General features: G+C 38.6%; 1 protein-coding gene across 3 annotated transcripts in view; it reads right to left on the reverse strand.

Annotated features, from left to right (window-relative positions):
- plppr1 (phospholipid phosphatase related 1) overlaps window positions 1–19,790 on the reverse strand; it is a 58,416-nt gene that overhangs the window by 14,678 nt on the left and 23,948 nt on the right. For all 3 annotated transcript variants that reach the window (XM_088355417.1, XM_088355419.1, XM_088355418.1), the window contains exons 3-4: window positions 19,441–19,629; window positions 5,152–5,284 (exon numbers count right to left, since the gene is read on the reverse strand). In XM_088355417.1, the coding sequence (XP_088211543.1) occupies window positions 5,152–5,284; window positions 19,441–19,629 (322 nt within the window). The remainder of the gene's footprint in view (window positions 1–5,151; window positions 5,285–19,440; window positions 19,630–19,790) is intronic.

The following is a 19,790-nucleotide window of genomic DNA, read 5'->3' on the forward strand; positions in this document are numbered from 1 at the left end:
GAAAAAAAACACGGAATAAAGAAGAAAAAGTTTGTGTTGCATTCAAATAATTTCCAATTATATCAAGTGAATCTTGTTGCCATTATTGTACTTCCACTAAAAAATGTGATTAAGTACAGTTCTGTATCTTACAACCGACTCAATAAGCCCCCAAAAATGTTAATATTATGCGACAAAATATATCAGGAGATAAAAAGAAACGGATATCTTGTGAAAGAAGACGTTTGTAGGCAATCGTACATGAGTCAATTCATTCAAAAGAGAAAAATCATTATGCATTGCCGGAAACTCAGCAAAATGTAACGTGATGTCCAGTTTTGGACATGTTTGATAATTAATTATCTTGCCACACTTGGGATTGCCGTTGCTCAATGTTGTTTCAAGCGTTGCTCACCGACTTTGTGTGAACGCTCAGACCCGTAAGGAAAATGACAGGGAACATTGCTCCGTACCTTGGCCAAAACCATCATTGACACAGCACAACGCTTCCATTTCAACACTTATTGAATTAAAGTAATGACCTGGGTGATATACTCTCGAATAAATTCCGTTTACGCAGCTAGCGGAGACGTAATGAAAGCTTTTTTACATCTGTTGTTATTACACCCTGGACGAGTGCGTAAATAAATGCTCATTAGTTTAAAATGAAACTAGAGTGTCATGGCTATAACGTTTGCATAGTGCATAGAATGTTTAGAAAACGAGGAAAATCGTCTGTTATTTGGCCATTATGAAGCAGCCGGGAAGCTGTTATTCTAAGATTCGGTAGTGTAGTGGTAGGGCTCCCGTTTAACGTTAGATAAAGCACATTTGTATAAAGTAAACTGAACGAATTAACTAGCATGTTTTTCTTTTAACCTCTAATGTGTTTCCATCCATTATCCTGAATACAACAAAGCATGGACTGTCAAGAACCAGAACAGGATCAGGACCCAATCGCGTTCTCACACAAGCCTTTATTTTACGGGAAGTCATGCATGTTAGGAAGCCAGTCTGGCGTGGAAAGACAGGAAGCCAGAGACCTGCGAGATCGATTCCAATTGCCTGAGTTGATACCGAACAGATGGGGTTGATACCGGACAGGACGGGACAGACAAGATAGATAACGAATCTCATCTCATTAGCCCCTGGTTGCTTATCCAATCAGAAGGCGCAGGGTGGGGAGCGTCGAAGACAGAAGGCAGAAGAGAGTGAGAGATAGGCTTGGCTGCATCTGAGCCCCAATATTCTTCCAGTTGAATGAATAAAAATACCTCATCTCATCTCATCTCATTAGCTGCACTGCTTATCCTCAGTAGGGTCACGGGGGTGCTGGAGCCCATCCCAGCTACCTTCAGGCAGTGGGCCGGGGACACCCTGAACTGGTTGCCAGCCAATCGCAGGGCACACAGGGACAGACAATTTGTTCGCTCATTCACACCTAGGGACAATTTGGACCGGCAAATTAACCTGACATGCATGTTTTTAAATATAGGAGGAAACCGGAGTGCCTGGAGGAAACCCACGCAAGCTCAGAGAGAACATGCAAACTCCTAACAGGGGGTTCGATGTCATTACCACAGAACTGTGCCGCACACGCGCTAACCACTGCTCCGCTGGGCTGCCTAATGTGTTTCCAGTTTAGTTATTTCGTGACAATCGGATGCTATAAATCTGATTGGAAGAGACATAACATATGGAGTTCCTCAAGGGTCAATCCTAGGACCTCGTTTTTTCAGTTTTTGTTTCTTAGTTCTTGGGTCGATTTTGCGTGTTATACACAACTTTGTTCCTCCCCATCCACCAGAATTCATTCCAGCCTTTTTCAGAGGACAAGCGAGAGAGTGCTAGCAATTTTTGAAGATTTTTTTCGAAAAACTTTATTAGCTAATAGCTTAACACCAAATCTAATAAGGAAAATCAGGCTATTCTTTCACTAGGAAAAAATTAAGAATAATGATGAATAGAAAATGGAGATATTTTTTACAGTCCCTCAACGTTTTGGTAAATGTTCAGATCCATATTGCTTAGGGTCAGTTTTACTCATCACTTGATACAAAACAGTGTAAATATTTGATTTGTTGGCAACAAATATGCTCCGTAGGGGAAAAATCTCAATGAGGTGAGCGTACTTCTTTGGCAAAGTGTGAGCTATCGAAACATTTGTATTGTGTGAAAGAAAATAACTGGACAAACAACCAAATCGAAAAAACATAGACACTGCACGACGACTAGAATATATATATATATATATATATATATATATATATATATATGCTGGGATTTATATACTGGCGTTTCATTTCCTAACCAATGTGTCAATCATCATTTGAATCAGTCACTATTGGCTAAAGTTATTCGGAGGTAAAGGGGGCGGATCCTTTTTATCATTTACAGGCTCGCATAGGCTAAAGGGGCGAAACAAAGCCTGCGATTGGCCGAAAAAGATGAATGTGAATCACACGTTGGGTTGCACTACGGCATAGAGAAAACATTTTTTACTATTCTGTATCTGTAAATATTTTACTCTCCTGGATTTACTACACTCACGGTTGTAAGAAGACCATGGTTAAGTATCATTATTGAACGTGATGGCTGCAAGAGAACTTAGGTGAGCTATGCGGCTTTATATTTTCCCGGTATCTTGTTTTAGAACGATCTTGATGTTTCTGTGATGAGTCTATTTTTAAACTCAATTTAATTACAGAGTGTTTATTGTCATATGCACAGTAAAGAACCCTTTTTCTCCGCACAATAAAATTCTTACTTTGCTGTCCACACAGTTGCCAGCAAAAAATAAAATGGAAACTAAGAAATGTTTGTTTGGTGACATCGTACGGACACCGCATCCGTACATGTCTGAGACACGTATTTGCTTCTTTGCAAGCTTTGGGAATGGGGGTAATCAGTTGGACTGAACTATCTGACTGTTTTGTCGACGTTCCCATTGTAGCGCCTTATAATCCGGTGCGCCTTATGTATGGAAAATATAGGACCAAAAACTGTTTTTTGGGGGTGTGCCCTATAACACGGCGCGCCTTATAGTGCGGAAAATACGGGCTATATTTTACAAACCTCCCTAAGAAATCTAAAACAATGACTGTCTCATTCCTCGATTGGTTAACCAATTGTTATCTCATGTTATTTATTCTTTTTTGAGTCACAAAACACGGTAAACAAACGAGAGTAAGGATGGTAAAATAAGATCATTTATTCAGTTTCCTGCTCGCACGGCATTTATCACGCCATCGACTGACTATGGTTGACAGACGAAGTGTCTCGTCATGTATCATGTCACGCAAAGGTCACGGTGACTTGATGGTCGTGCTCATCGGCTTGACTAATGGAAAGAAGGAAAACTTTTTTTGAAGGGGTTGGAAACCAATATGCAATTAATAATCACTTTTGGTTTCTAGTGGATGTCACTTACAGATCGCTATCAGTACATATGTGAGATTGTTCAAATATGAACTCAATTGGGGAAAAATTATATATTTTTAAAGCACCCTCTGTTGGTGGACTTGTTTATGGCATTCTATTTCTAGCAGGCATGCTTTCGGCCACCTATGGTGGATTTTCAGGACAGCATGAATCAACAAGCTAACTAATTTGTTTAATGGTCCCTGCCAAATAAATTTCCTGGTCCTTTGAGCCGGATCGGAACTAGCGACATTTACAAGGCTGGTTTATTCTTATCTCTTTCACTGCCATTGACGGTACTGTCTCAGAAAAAAAATAAAATATTGGTTTTTATTTTCTCTAACTGAGTTTAATAACAGGTGATATATCCTGGGTTTGAATACAAATCAACTAGAATCTCACCAGGGGAATAGTCAATTTTATGGGATATTTGAGTTATTTAACCATAGTCACTAATAATAATACAGTAAAAGACTCAATATTTAAGTTGATGTGTAATGAATCCAGAACGTATGACATTTTTGAGACCCAAGCTTCTTGTTCATTGGCAAATGTACGCCAGGTCTTAGGAGATCAACTTTTTTCAGAAAATACAGAATTTTATGAACTGTCATGATTACTGATTCGGTGCCCCGTTTGCACCAACAGCCACGGGACCTGGCTGTTGGACTCTTTTTAAACTCCCGTCTTCCGAAAGGAACCCATCAGACCGTCTGCGAACCTATGCTCTCAGCTAGGCAAGCTTTTGTACTCTCTGACATTATCCTGCCCTGTTTTCCTGCCTGATACCTGTTGCCGACCTTTTTCTGGACCCGTTTCTGCTTTTGCTCCTCCGTCCCGGCCATCGACCTGTTTTGCCCTGTTTCCTGCCTGATACCTGTTGCCGACCTCTTTTCTGGACCTGTTTCAGTTTTGCTCCCCCCGTCCTGTCCATCGACCTGGTTGGCAACAAGATTCACTTGATACAATTAGAAATTATTTGAATGCAACACAAACTTTTTCTTCTTTTTTCCGTGTTTTTTTTTTTACTTTTTTAAAAATTCCTTTGTGTATATTTTTTACGAGCTGTTATTTTTTTCTTTTTGTTCTCCATTTACTTTTTTCCTACGTTCCTTTCTTTTCTTTTTTTCCGTTTTTTTTCTAAAATTTTCCTTCTTTTTTTCTCTTCCTTTAGTTTCTTTTTTCCCAGCTTTTCACTACTTTTTCATTTTTGTATTTTTTTCTTTTTTTTTCTATTCCCCCCTTCTTTTAAGTCATTTTGTGCATAGTTTTACACAATATTTGGTCATGTTGGGATTAAAGAAGCAAAAACAACCTGAAGAGCCGTTTAGGACCCGAAAGAGCCGGTTTCCTTTTAGTGAGCCGAGCCAAAGAAGCCGGTTCTCGACTAACTCTACTCAACTTCGTTCTACTTCGACTCGACTTCAAAATACCGCGTTTAGGACACAACATCAGGGGAACCCGTGTGTTTCTACCTACTTGCACTATAACTTTGACTTGAGTCGCTTCTTAATTAGTAATTTTGAGCCCTGATTTTTGTGCGCTGGCTCGATTTTCTTGTGCGCTGAGAATGGGCGAGCAGTGCGCAATTGCGCACGCGCGCAGCTTAGAGGGAACACTGCTGACCACTGAAGTTCTTAGTCCTTCAGGTCAGATCTGAACCAGTGACATCTTCAAGGTTTATTTTAATTCACTGCCATTAAGCAATATATAGTCAAATTCTGAATAATTGTATACGAGCAACGGACTTACCAATGAAGCGTATGACGCGTCGAACAAGAGGATTGAGATAACAGCAGTCGCCGGTCACGATGGTCTTCTCCTGGGCCAACAGAGACTCCCTCGTGGACTTCATGGCGTACATGGACACTTCGCCCACGAAAATCTGTAAAATGTCAAAAAGACACATCTTAACAAGGAAGGGAGACAAGATCGTGCACACAAGCAGTGTTTGGCCGACGCCGGGCTCGATTAAAGCGGTGACATTTCATTACCTCTGATGGAAAAACTGCTGCTGGACACACTCGATGAAATTCTTTCAACGAGCGAGGCGGCGGTGCGTGTTTGTGTTTGTAACAGACTCTGCCTTGACCCTCACGGTGTCCTTTGTCGAAAAAAAATCTCAAATGCAAGCTCCCCGGAGCACCTTTGTCCGCGCTTTGTCAACAGAATTCAGACTGAGGGTTTTGAGTTCTATTATTTTTAACTCCTCACGGAGAGATTTCGGAGGATGGGTTTTGAACAAGTGACATTTGGAAGTTGTGTATATAATCGTCTGTCTCTTTCTTATGGAGTCCCTCAGGGGTCAATCCTTGGACTCTTTGTGTTGGATGGATGCGATGTGTTCAATGTTCCCTGTAATTTTCCACGGGTTTGAGCGTTCACACAAAGTCGGTGAGCAGCGCTTGAAACAACAGTGAGCCACCATAATCCCAAGTGTGGCAAGATCATTCATTATCAAACATGTCCAAAACTTGACATCAAGTTACATTCCGGCAATGCAAAATTATTTTTCTCTTTTGAATGAATTGACTCATGTACAGTTGCAAAGGTTGTACGGCCTACAAACGTCGTTTGTTCTTACAATTCTTCCACAAGATATCCATTTCTTTTTATTTCCTGATAGATTTTGTCGCATAATATTAACATTTTTTGGGGGTAATTTAGTCGGTTGTAAGATACAGAATTGTACTTAATCACATTTTTTAGTGGAAGTACAATGTTGGCAACACGATTCACTTGATATCATTGGAAATTATTTGAATACAACACAAACTTTTTCTTCTTTTGTGTTTTTTTGTTTTTTCGACTTTTTTTTAAATTCCTTTAAAAAAATCTCATTGTGTTTATTTTTTCCGAGCTGTTACTTTTTTCTTTTTGTTCTCTATTTACATTTTTTCCTACATTTCTATCTTTTCTTTTTTTCTGGCTTTTTTCTAAATTTGTCCTTTTTTTCTCTTGCTTTTGTTTCCTTTTTTTCTCAGCTTTTCACTACTTTTTCATTTTGGTATTTTTGTCTTTTTTGTTCTATTCCCCCCTTCTTTTAAGTCATTTTGTGCGTAATTTTACATAATATTTGGTCATGTTGAGATTAAAGAAGCAAAAACAACCTGAAGAGCCGTTTAGGACCCGAAGGGCTTTTAGTGAGCCGAGCCGAAGAAGGAAGTTAGAGCAAAAGAGGTTAAAAGACAGAGAGAGAAAGAGACAAAGAGCAACAACAGAAGAGAAAAAAAGAGACACAGAGAGTGAAAGAGACAGAGTGGGAGAAAAGGGGTGGGAAAGAGAGAGAGAGAGAGAGAGAGAGAGAGAGAGAGAGAGAAATGAATACAAGTACAGTGTCTTTATGAGAGGCACCTGGCTTTGGCAACATAAAATTGACATATTTCAACCTGCAGCTTGTTTTTCTCTTGCGCTTCTCTGAGTGTTGTGTCGCGGGCTGGATTCAATCCATTAGCGGGCCTGATCTGGCCCGCGGGCCGCCGGTTTGACACCTTTGGTCTAAGGGCTAGTGTCTAAAAAATTTTTTTAAATGTATGAGCTGTTTGCTGGTCGTCGGGGATACCACTACATTAAAACAACCGAAATTATGAAATTTTAAGCCCATTGAATTGAACGGGTTATTGCGATTTTCTAGGAAATATGCCGTGATAAATGATTGACATGATCAGTGTCTTAAAATACTCTATAACTTTTCTTCCCAAAATTAGCTCATAATTTATATTTGTAAAACACTAAGTGCTCCTATACAAGGCAAATGTTATAGTGGTTAACTGAGCCTATTTTTACCCCACTTCTAATAATTACGCCCTGGAATTACCTTATTAATAACATAGTAATAACATGATAAGTTATGTCAGAAATACATAGCAAACTGGCGGGCAGCAGTGGTTAGCGCATGTGCGGCACAGTTCATGTCTTGGGAACCTCCTGCGTGGGTTCAAATCCAGCTCCAGACTTCCTGTGCGGAGTTTGTATGTTCTCCCCGTGCTTGCGTGGGTTTCCTCCGGGCACTCCGGTTTCCTCCCACATTCCAAAAACATGCATTTCAGGTGAATTGGCCGGTCCAAATTGTCCCTAGGTGTGAATGAGCGAGCGAGTTGTCTGTCCCCGTGTGCCCTGCGATTGGCCGGCAACCAGTTCAGGGTGTCCCCTGCCCACTGCCCGGAGATGGCTGGGATGGTCTCCAGCACCCCAGCGACCCTACTGAGGATAAGCGGTGCAGCTAATGAGATGAGATGAGATATCAAACTGGCTAACCTTTGCGCTAATCAGTAACAAAAAAGTAGCTCTCAGCTTCGAAGGTAATTAATCCGAATCTACATAGTGGGACTAAAAAATCCCAAAATAGTCACATTTTTGTATAAACAGCATGGTTTTAAAAAAAAGTAGCGATTTAGAGTCCAGAACATACGGTAATTATTTAAAGAAAACAGAATCGATCCAATTAAACGCATGAAAACAAGCCAAGTACAAATTCTTGGCTTGCTTTCTTGAATATAAATGAACTCAACCTGGAAATTGGTTAGCGTCATTGGTCGACCGCCGTTCTTATTAGGTTGGTTTCTCCGAGGAAACGAGAGCTAATACACTCGATGGTCAATTTTCGGAACCGAAGTGGCAAAGTGAACGATTAGTCATGCTGCTCCGGCCAAAATGGGACCGAATGCTCATTTTTTAGCACAAATCCAATAGAGAAGGGATTTGATTTTAATTGTTACTGTTTTTTTTTAGTTATGTGGATCAGTGGCATCACCAGAAATCAGTCGCAGGGGATTGGTCAATTATTAGTTGTGATTGCTTCAGCAAGGCACAACTACATTGCCAAGTGCTGTAACCAAAATATAAGAAAAATGCCAAAAAGTGATGCTAACGGCTAAATGCTAACTTCCTCATGCTAAAAAATGTTGGTAATGGCAATAGTGTAACGACTACATCTTTACGAATTATGCTAATGGCCTCATTATGATGAGTTATGCTAACGGATATACGCTAAAAAGTGATGCTAACGGCTAAATGCTGACTTCTTCATGCTGAAAAATTATTCTAATGCTAACCTGCTAATGAATCAGAAAATTATGTATTATTCTATTGTATTTATTTATTCAGCCAGTATAAACCATAAACATGATATATATATATATTTATATCTGTACATTCAAGGAAACTGTGCGGGTCAGATGTATCGACATTTCGTTCTGTATACACGTGTACTAGAATGACAATAAAGTAGATCTGAATCTGAATATACAAGAAATCATTTGACACGCGAACACTCAATAATGATAAAATAATAGATTTAAAAAGATAAAAAGAATAGAGTAAAAAATATATTGTAGTGTTTAATAATAGGTAATTATATCTCAGTAGCCTAGATGGTAGTGTGCCCGCTTTGAGACTGGGAGGTCGCCTCGACCGAGACATACCTAATTGGTATAATGGCGGCGCCCTCTGGCTGCGGCTGCATCGACTCGCTACAACGGGTCAGATGTATCGACATTTCGTTCTGTGTACATTGTTACAAAGAATGACAATACAAAGGAAATTATTATTATTATTATTATATTAAAAAGAAAGAATATGTAAATAACAAGACTAGAGTAGAAAAGGTCGGAGGAACGCCGTTGGCATAATAATATTATACATAATAACCTAAATCAATTCCCGTTGAACATACGGATAGCGGAAGGGTAAAAACTCTCTTTAAGATGTGAAGTCTTGCTCGCAATGGACCTGTGCATATTATTGTTTATATAGCAATCACAAGAGACCTCCCAAAACCTATTTTTTCCTGCCTTTTTCTTCATCATTTATTTTTTTCTTAATTGAATCCCTTTTTTTCTCTTGCTTTTTTTTTTGTTTTTTCCTTCTTTTTATTTTTTAATCTTACTTTTTTCTTCTCATTCTTTTGATTCTTTTTCTGAGCTTTTCATGTATTTTTCCCTCTTTTTTTCATTTTTATTTTGCTTTTTTCTTTTAGGTCTTTTTGGGCTTTACTTTGCCCCTTTTAGAGTGTTTTTTTTTGCATGATGTTACATAACACTTTGTATTATATGGATTCAAGTAACAAAAACAATCTATAGAGCCTTTTGGGAGCCAAAATAGCTGGCTCTTTTTAGCAAGCCTGGCCGAAAAAGCCACTTATTCTGAAAAGAGACGCGCATACATTTTAAGTGGAGGCAGATTCCTGACAATATGGTCTGGTCTGCATTTATATAGCACTTTTCAAGTCACTGGAGATCTCCCAAAGTGCTGTTCAATGTACTTCACACTTACCCATTCACACACACTCACACACACACCGATAGTAACGTCAGCCAAGCAAGGCACATACCTGCTAATCAGGGGCATCAGGGATTCAGTGTCTTGCCCGAGGACACTTTAACATATAACACAGAGAAGCCGGTCATCAAACCTGCAACCTCTTGATTCCAAGCTGAGCGATTTATATCCTGAGCTAATAACAATCTGCGCTGGTATCTATTGTTTCAAATAAATTCAAGCTAGCAAAACCGCGACTCTCTCTCACAGATCCATCCATGTGATTCCAAAATGCGCGGCAACATTGACATAGTCCTGCAGCTAAATTGATTCAAGGTACTTAGGGACTTAGGCACACTCTCTGTGCTATAGGACACAGTAAAGTCCATGCTAGTGTTTGCTGATGTAACGGGTGTAGTAATAACTTTTGTTTTATTGAAATTCCTGCTGAAATATGTGTATAGTTTTTGGTAAATCTCCTGCAATGATGAGTCCAACAGTGCCATCTGCTGGTATGGGGTGGGGTTTGGTTTTGGCTTCTGACATGTGACCGGGAGGCGGGGTTTGTTGGCAGTCTTACCAGAGAGAACTGCAATGGTAAGACACATCTTTTGGTGCTCCACAAAAGAAGTTAATTTTAAACATTATAACCCCAGCTGACAAATCTCTCACCATGCACAGTAATGTGATTGATATTGTCAAGCTGTTTAGGTTTATTTTCGTTTTGTTTCTGTTTTACTAAATTATGAATTCCCCTTGTAGAGATCAAAGAGATCAAAGCCAGCAGAAAAGCTAATGTTGTGACTTATCCATTTGCAGGTAACTTGTACCCGTTTTTATACTTATTATTGTTTTTATTTCTATTTTCTCATATACATTAAAAAAGGATGATGTTGGTTAAAATTCAGACGAAAGAAAAATGTGTTGAATCCATTGTAAACGTAAAAAAAATCCACTATACGATCTCTTGTTAAAAGTATCTTGTTAAAATGTAAAGATGTAAAAATGTATTGTGATATTCTAAAATGTATTTTATGTAAAGTGAAAAGAAAGCTCTTTGATATGCTTTGTTGGCAGTCTTACCAGAGAGAACTGCAATGAGATCAAAGAGATCAAAGCCAGCAGAAAAGCTAATGTTGTGACTTATCCATTTGCAGAAACTGTAATAATAAAAACCTCATCATCCAGTCCAGCGTGAATGTGGATCTTTGGTGGGACACGTACACCGCGGTTACACTGATATACACAATATTGTATTGTAATACCCCTAAGTGTGGTCAAAACACACACAGTCGCTGCTTTGGTCCGATCGCCGATTTAATAAACAAAGAACAAGCGGTAGAACAAATTCAGCAGCAGTTGCTATCCGCCACGACTTACGCTCACTCCTGCCACAAAGACACTAAGCAACCGAACTTCGGCACCTGACACGCCGACCTTAAAGGATCCGTGCTTAAACACACACAAAAGTAACAGATATTACACTGAATGGGATAGCAGACTGCTCATTCTTTGGGTGGGCAGAGTGATGCACTGCCCACCCTCTCGCCCCCCAGTAACACCCCTGATGTGGATGTGTTTTATCGACTATTTATCTTAATATACAATAAGAATCTGTTCTCAAATGGAGCTCAAACCGAGCTGGATCCCCCACCAAAATACTAGAAAAACATGAGAGCAAATGATAAAAGCATGAAGTCATTTCGCTATCTGCAGATGCAACCAATCAATTCTGAGCTATATTGCTTTTCTCTCGCTGCAGTGGTTTTGGGTTTAATCTTGTCGCTGGCAAGATAATGCTCAAAATGTGAAATAAAGATGGCTCCTTCCAAGGAGGAAACAAATAACTTATATTCAGTGAAAAATAAGTTATGTATAATATAGATCAAACTCGTGGGCAGCACGGCGGCACAGTGGTTAGCGCATGTGCGGCACAGTTCAAAGGTCTTGGGAACCTCCTGCGTGGGTTCAAATCCAGCTCCAGATTTCCTGTGCGGAGTTTGTATGTTCTCCCCGTGCTTGCGTGGGTTTCCTCCGGGCACTCCGGTTTCCTCCCACATTCCAAAAACATGCATTTCAGGTGAATTGGCCGGTCCAAATTGTCCGTAGGTGTGAATGAGCGAGTGAGTTGTCTGTCCCCGTGTGCCCTGCGATTGGCTGGCAACCAGTTCAGGGTGTCCCCTGCCCACTGCCCGGAGATGGCTGGGATGGGCTCCAGCCCCCCCGCGACCCTAATGAGGATAAGCGGTACAGCTGATGAGATGAGATGAGATAGATCACACTCCATGTCCGGTGTTTAAGTATTAAAATGAAATGGGGAAAATAATATGACTATTCAGCGAGTCACAAAGACAATGTGGAATTCTACCACCACCTAGTGGCGGATGTATCAGTGCAGTTGAATTAAGCAAGTAATGAGTTTTAGCCAGGGTTGGGTAGGGTTACTTTAACTTGATTACTTTCAATGACTTTTGGATGACTCCAATACCAAATATGCTAATAAAAGACCAAATAAACTAAATATGAACAATCATTTTTGCCGTTCCATGTATTCTGTTACTCCCTTTACTTTAATAATTGTATTCATATTGAGTTTCTTTTGTCTTTCATTAGCATATTTGGTATTGGAGTAATCCAAAAGTAATTGAAAGTAATCAAGTTAAAGTAGCCCTACCCAACCCTGGTTTTAGCTTATTATTCCTTGCCATACCAGTAAATAAGTACCCTTATAGGGTGTGTTTTAACCGTCCAAAGATCTAAGACTAACACAAAATATGTAATAGTCGAGCTAATCTCGAATTAAAAGCCAATACAAATTACTAATAGCTGAGGACGAGATAGCTAGCACTGCTTGAAAACGTTTGAACAGTTTATATTAATTTGGCATTTTGACAACAACCGTTGAGTGAAATACTCTTTAAATTTAAGAATGAATTTACCTTGTTCGCCCTCCACTAGTTGTAGAATTTATTTTGTTCTCTATTTTATTTTCTAATGTTTTTGCAACTGTTGTCTCGATCAGCTCACCGAGCAAGAGTACTACAAAATATGGTTAATGGACTACAATTTCCGGGCTATCAAAACGACAATCAACAGGAAATCAATATGTTTATTTTCATTCAGGCCACTCACTGACTATTTTTCTGTCTTCTAAGTAGTAAAATATACCAAATTTGAGACTAATAATAATTAAAAAACTACGGTACAGTACATCAATCATCAGTGTGTCACAATGACAAAGACAATATTGAATTCTACCACCATCTAGTGGCCGAATTCTTACCGCGGTTAAATCAGGCAAGTTAATGAGTTTTATATTATGTTTCGTCATACTAGTAAATACCTACCCTTTTTGTGTCTTAATTTTTTTTAAACTCAAGACAAAAAAATATCTTAGTCTAGCTGACCTAGCTTTTAAAGCCAATTCAAATAATCAAAAGCTAAGGACGAGTTAGCTAGCTAGCGCTACAATGCTTGAACACGTTTGAATGTATTTTATTTACCGTTGAACGTAATGCGGAATGGATTTAACATTAATCGCCCAAAACTAGTTGTATTATGTAAATTGTTAAATAATATATTTGCAATGTCACTCGCAACTTCTGTGTAGGTCAGTTTACCTAGCAAAGAGCATTAACTTCCGGGTTTATACAAATTATATATAAAAAAAAAACTGAAAATACATATGTATAGTTGTATTCAAGCCACTTGCTGACTAATCCAGTGTTTTTGTCTGTTTTTTTAAGTAATAAAACGATCAAATATGAAAAAAAAGAGATTTTTGTAACAATAATGTAGGTAATCATGTCGCAATGACAAAAACTACACAGAGTTCTACCACCATCTAGTGGCTGATTTATTAATGCGGTTTGAATTTAATTAAACACGTTTAGGATGTTTGAATTATCATTCCTCGTTATATAAGTAAATTATTTTCACTTTTTGTGGGTAATTGTTTGCATGGATCCACTAAAAGGATTCAGTGGATTATAAATAGGCGAATATGTAAATATTGGAAGGGAGAGGAAAATGACTCATCCAATCCTATCAGGGAGAAGAGGTAAATACAGCATGACTAGACATCCTTTGGCCCAAAAAATATCATATATGGATAAAAAATCTCCATTATGACTCACCAACGTGAAATATGTGATACTCGAGGGTGGATCAAAATAATAAAGAAAAGTTAAATGGCATGCTTGGCAAACTGCACGGAGCAACACTGACGTCTAGCGGCTGTCTCTTGTCACTTATTTGCCAAAAATACAATTTGATCGAGTTGAAACACAATGCAAACGATAAGTATCAAACCAATTCTCTGTTTCGATTGCACAAAACTGCAATATAAACTTTTTCTAATGATGTTCGTCATTATTACTTTTATTTTGGTAGGTTTCTCTCGTTTCCGTGGGTATGGACTTTAATTTGTTTCCTAATTCAGGTACATCCGGTTTACAAGAACGAGTTATTTCTTACACTGCGTTTGTCACCTAAAGGTAAGATGTCTTATTTACACGTTTTTTGCTACTATAACTGTTTGTTTTATGTTTTTGTGTACTTTGTAGGAATACTTCTCTCATTTTGGTCGAATAATTTCTGTTCTCGCGGTTCCTCGTTTGATAATTGTCTCCACCTGCGACCCTTGCTAATAAAACTTTCATTTAGAATGTCAATGCAGTTTTTATCCTTTAATATTTTTATTGTGTTTTCATTATAAATGATATATATTTTAAAATACTATTTCGCCTTTTATTCACCTAGCTGCTTCATAAAATAAGCAACAAAGCTGCAAATAAAATAAAATTAAGACCAAGTTAGTTAGTTAGTTAGTTAACGCGGGAGCAGTTGTAACCAGGGGCGGTTTCAGGTTTAGAACTTTGAGGGTCCGGGGCACCCAGGGTGTCTTATATCTCTCCCTTCTCACAAACTACCTCATGCAAACATATTTCAGTCTTAAAAAAAAGTTAATTCAATAAAATAAACAAGTGATAAATAATACATTTATTATAGACTTCCGTGTTCTGTAACACAAGCTGTTTTATTACCAAGAAAATAATTCAGTATCATAAAAAAACAGCATGAATTGATTACGTTCTTTAAATAGTAAATGGTTTATTGATAATCCATCAAAATGTGATGAGAATGTGGTCAAATGATGACGAGGAAATACATCATTATCAGAATACATCTTAATGTGGTGCTAGGAAAGAAATGGACTGAACCATTTCAAGGCAGTAGAGTATTCCCGACTCCGCGTTGTTCTCATTTTTTTGTTGTATTTTACTTCTTAAATTTTGATCTAATGTTGTTCATCATATTTAAGCTTATCCAGTCCTATTTTAAGAAAAACGTTTTTTTTTAAATGCTATATTTTTTGGGGGGTGGGTGGGTTGAATTTAGAGCACCCCCGGTAAACGGACTGGTTACGCCACTAAAACAGGATACTCCCTTTTCATTTCGATCTCACACAATTTAATAACGTTTGAGTCAGATTGTCTCAAATTTACAGTCAAAAAACACATTTTCAGGTAAGATTTCAAATGTTTTTTTCAATTTTTTTTTGTTTAATGTCATAAATGCGAAAGATTGATAAAACTCTGGCACATGGCTGTAAATCCTTGGCTTCGATCCTATTGTGTTTTATTCATGCTAGCTGAGGTCCACATGGAGACAATGTTAGCTTATGGGGGTGTGGAGGCTGGTAGAGGAAGAGGAGAGGAAAATGGTGAGAAAAAAGCGAGGGAAACAGTTGTATGAAGAAAGAACAAAAAAGTGAGAGAATGGGAAAGAGAGTGAGTGAGAAAGAGACATAGCGAGAGGGAAAGAGACATAGAAAGATAGAGACACAGTGAAGTTAAGAGAGGGAAAAAAATAGAAAAATAAAGAATGAGAAAGAAAGATACAGGGAGAGAATACAGTGATATAGAAAAATAAAGAGAGAAAGAAGATATACAAAATGAAAGAGGGATGGTAAGAGAGGGAAAAGAAAGGAGAAAATGAGTGAAATAGCTATAGAGAAAGAGAAAATGTGTTAGAAAAGAGAGAGGTAAACGGTTATATAAGGAAAGAATAAAAAAAGTGAGAAAATGGGAAAGAGAGTGATAAGAGAGTGAGTGAGAAAGAGACATGGCGAGAGGGAGAGAGACATACAAAGATAGGGACACAGTGATATTAAGAAAGAGAAAAAAAGAAAGGAATAAAGAGTGAGGAAGAAAAATACAGGGAGAGAAAAGAGATAAAGACAAGCAAGAGAGAGAAACAAGACAATGTTATAGAAAAATAAAGAGAAGGAAGAGAAATAGACAAAATGAAAGAGAGATGGTAAAAGAGAGGGAAAAGAAAGGAGAAAATGAGTGAAATAGCTATAGAGCAAGAGATAATGTGTTAGAAAAGAGAGAGGGAAACAGTTATATAAAGAAAGAACAAAAAAGTGAGAGAATGGGAAAGAGTGAGTTAGGAGACATGGCGAGAGGGAAAGAGACATAAAAAGATAGAGACACAGTGATATTAAGAGAGGAAAAAAGAGTGAGAAAGAAAAACACATGGATAGAAAAGAGATAAAGACAAGCAGGAGAGCGAAACGAGACAGTGATATATAAAAATAAAGAGAAGGAAGAGAAATAGACAAAATTAAAGAGAGATGGTAAAAGAGAGGGAAAAGAAAGGAGAAAATGAGTGAAATGGGCTACAGAGAAAGAAAATATGTTAGAAAAGAGAGAGGGAAACAGTTATATAAAGAAAGAACAAAAAGTGAGAGAATGGGTGCAAGAGGGAGAGAGACATAGAGAGATAGACAGTGATATTAAGAAAGAGAGAAAAAAAGAGGAATAAAGAGTGCGAAAGAAATATACAGGGAGAGAAAAGAGATAGACAAGCAAGAGAGAGAAACGAGACAATGATATAGAAAAATAAAGAGAAAGAAGAGAAATAGACAAAATTAAAGCATGATAGAGAAAGAGAAAATGTGTTAGAAAAGAGAGAGGGAAACAGTTATACAAAGAAAGAACAAAAAAGTGAGAGAATGGGAAGGAGAGTTATAAGAGAGTGAGTGAGAAAGAGACATGGGGAGAGGGAGAGAGACATAGAAAGATAGACACAGAAAAAAGAAAGGAATAAAAAGTGAGAAAGAAAGGTGCAGGGATAGAAAAGAGATAAAGACAAGCAAGAGAGAGAAACGAGACAGTGATATATATATATATTAAAAAAAGAGAGACGGAAGAAAAATAGACAAAATGAAAGAGAGATGGTAAAAGAGAGGGAACAAAAAATAGCTATTAAGAGAGTAAATGAGTGAGAAAAGAGAGACAAAAATGTAATTCCAGTTGCTTTGCGAGTGGCGCCTGGCTCTGTCAACATCAAGTGGGCATATTTCAAATTGCCGCTCATTGTTGTCTTGTGCTTCTCTAAGTGTGGTCTCGCAGGCCGGTTTGGAACCCTTAGCAGCCTGCTGGCCGCATGGGGTTTCGTACTTAGAAACAACTTGCTTCCCTTTTATCTGATCCAGTTCTTAGAATTATCTTGTTTAACATCAGAAGGCACTATTTCATCTATTTTTTTTTTTGGGGGGGGGGCCCAATTAAAAACAAAAAAACAAAAAATATTGTAATCCCTCATGTACTTCGGACTATCATATTTATGTTAAATATTAATAAATATTCATAGGTTTTTTTTTTACAGAGCGGAATCCGTACCAAGCAATGTTTGTCGGGCATCTTGCTGCTACGCTGTGCTCATTTGGCCATGGTTTCATTCAAATGAGACAATACAGTGCAATCAAGTGGTCAAATATTACGCAATTTCCGTCCACTGCCGACCTTCAATTCCACACTCAAACCCACTTCTTTAGAATTGTCTATTCTGCTTCACATAGCGCCCCCTTTTTTTAACTTTTTTTATATTTGGTATTTATTACTTTCTTCTTTTATTCTTCTTGTATTGTTGTTTGGTATTCTGTGGACAGGACATGGGTGTACTGAAAAGATCTTTGAAGTAAAATCTATTGTTATTCATTTATCTTCAAAGGTGGGGGTGTGGGATTTAAAAAGGTTGTTACTCTCTGCTGCCATCTCCTGGCTTTAGGGCATGATTGCAGCCTTAGGCAGCCTGTTCACGATTTGTGTGGATGAATATTCATTTCTTGAACACGCTTAAATAAAATCTTCTTTCCATCTTTTTTTGGGGTTTGGGTTGTGTTTACTAGCAGCACTATTTTTTTTTTTTTTTTTTTACATTTACAATTTTCATGCTCCGCTGGCAAATATAAATAAATAATTAAAAAAAAAAAAAAACACGCAGGACGAATATGACATCTCTCCAGCACCGAACACGCTTGATAGACGAACTAATGTTATGATAAGAGCTAATATCTCAGTGTCCACCTGAACGTGCTGAACTTTTCAAGCTATCGCCTAATCACATTTCTACTGACTTTTTTCTACTGACATCTCAAAATTATCAGCAGTCTTAATTCACATGCATGCCAGGAGTTAGCAGAGCTGTTGCTGTTTACTCCGCACTTAATGCTATTCTTCCTGTTTCAGTGAATCTGCCCCTGGTTGCTTATCCAATCAGAAGGTGCAAGGTGGGGAACGTCGAAGACAGAAGGCAGGCGAGCGAGATAGGCTTGGCTGTATCTGAGCCCCAATAATCTTCCAGTCGAATAAATAAAAATACCTATACCCGCCAAATTCCCAAACATCGGTGCCGATAATCAGCCCGCACTGTAATAGGTCGACCTTTAAAGCAAATAGGTGCAGTGGAAATAAATATACAGTGGAACCTCGGTTTTCGAACGACTCAGTTCGAACAAATCGGAGAAAATTCGAGAAATTCTTGCTTCGTAGTTCGAACAAAAATCGGAGTTCGAACGCCGGTACGACAGATATGGCTAACTGTAGTGCAGTGGTACCGTCTAGGGGTGGATGTTTCACATCACATTTTTTTTTTACTCCTTTTAATTTTCTCAGGTGCAATTGCACCTCCACTACTCTAGGGGACGTCCGAGATGAGACAAATGTGTAGCAAATGGGCCGAGTTACAGAATTTCGTCAAACTCCACCACCCCGATGAAGCTGCAGCCAACAGAGTCATCAATGACTTTAACGACACTGTCATGAACCACTTCCGAAAAGTGCTAAAAAGAAGTCAGAAGCAAGTGTCATTGTATAAATATTTTAAGAGAAAAGAACATCCTGTAGCCGAGTCATCCGTAGCAAAGAGATTTCAACTTGTGAGCGCCCCTCAGACAGAAGAGCTCCCCGAAGTTTTTATGGAAGGGGACTCTCCTTCCAAACAATCATTTTCCTTCCTCCTCCATCGCTCTCCACGGTCCACCTGCGCCTTCTGCTGACCACCACAAAGGTAAAAAATCCTATTCATAATTCCTTTCTTTATCCTTTTTTTTTTTTTTTTTTACACGTTCATGTTAGCGTAATCTGTAACGCGAACGTACAATTAGCCTGGGTTAGCTTTATGTTTACGTTAAACATTCAAGGTAAACATTCAGGGTGTTGGAACGGATTAAAACGATTTACATTATTTTTAATGGGAAAAATGATTTCGGTGTTCGAACAAATCGCTTTTTGAACGATTTTGGTCGAGAACCGAGGTTCCACTGTATATAAATGCTCTTTGAACTCAGTTGGGCATTGTTAACACATACTTGATAGAGAAAATGTTTAACTTTTTAAAGAAACTTTGTACAAAGGTTCCTCACCTTTGACCAAAGAGGAACTTTAAAAAAAAAAAAACGTTTCCATTTGAAATTAAAGCGATCGGACTCACGATGGCAGTGGGCGCGGCGGCCACCACGCAGTACAAGATGAGGGGAGGAACGAAGCTGGCCTCCTCCGTGCCGGGGTAAGGTTTCATCAACTCTGCGTCGTTGCAGAAGAAACCCTGCACGTGCACGCTGAACAGCTCCGTGCACTCCATGTAGTAGGCCAGCAGCACCGTGCCGGACATGATGACCAACTGGAAGAAGAACATGTCACAAGGTGAGACCGTTATTCATTCCCCCCCCTAAGTTCCGATCGGAGCTTTTCCTCCGCTTGCCTGAGATCTTCTGGCAGCTTAAAACACAAAAACACGAGCATAAACAAGTCTCGCTCGCTCGCTCTCTCGCTTGCTCTCTT

The sequence above is a fragment of the Urocampus carinirostris genome, chromosome 16 (genome assembly GCF_059441175.1).
Source record: "Urocampus carinirostris isolate Australia breed hairy pipefish chromosome 16, RoL_Ucar_1.0, whole genome shotgun sequence".
Taxonomy (NCBI): Eukaryota; Metazoa; Chordata; class Actinopteri; order Syngnathiformes; family Syngnathidae; genus Urocampus; species Urocampus carinirostris.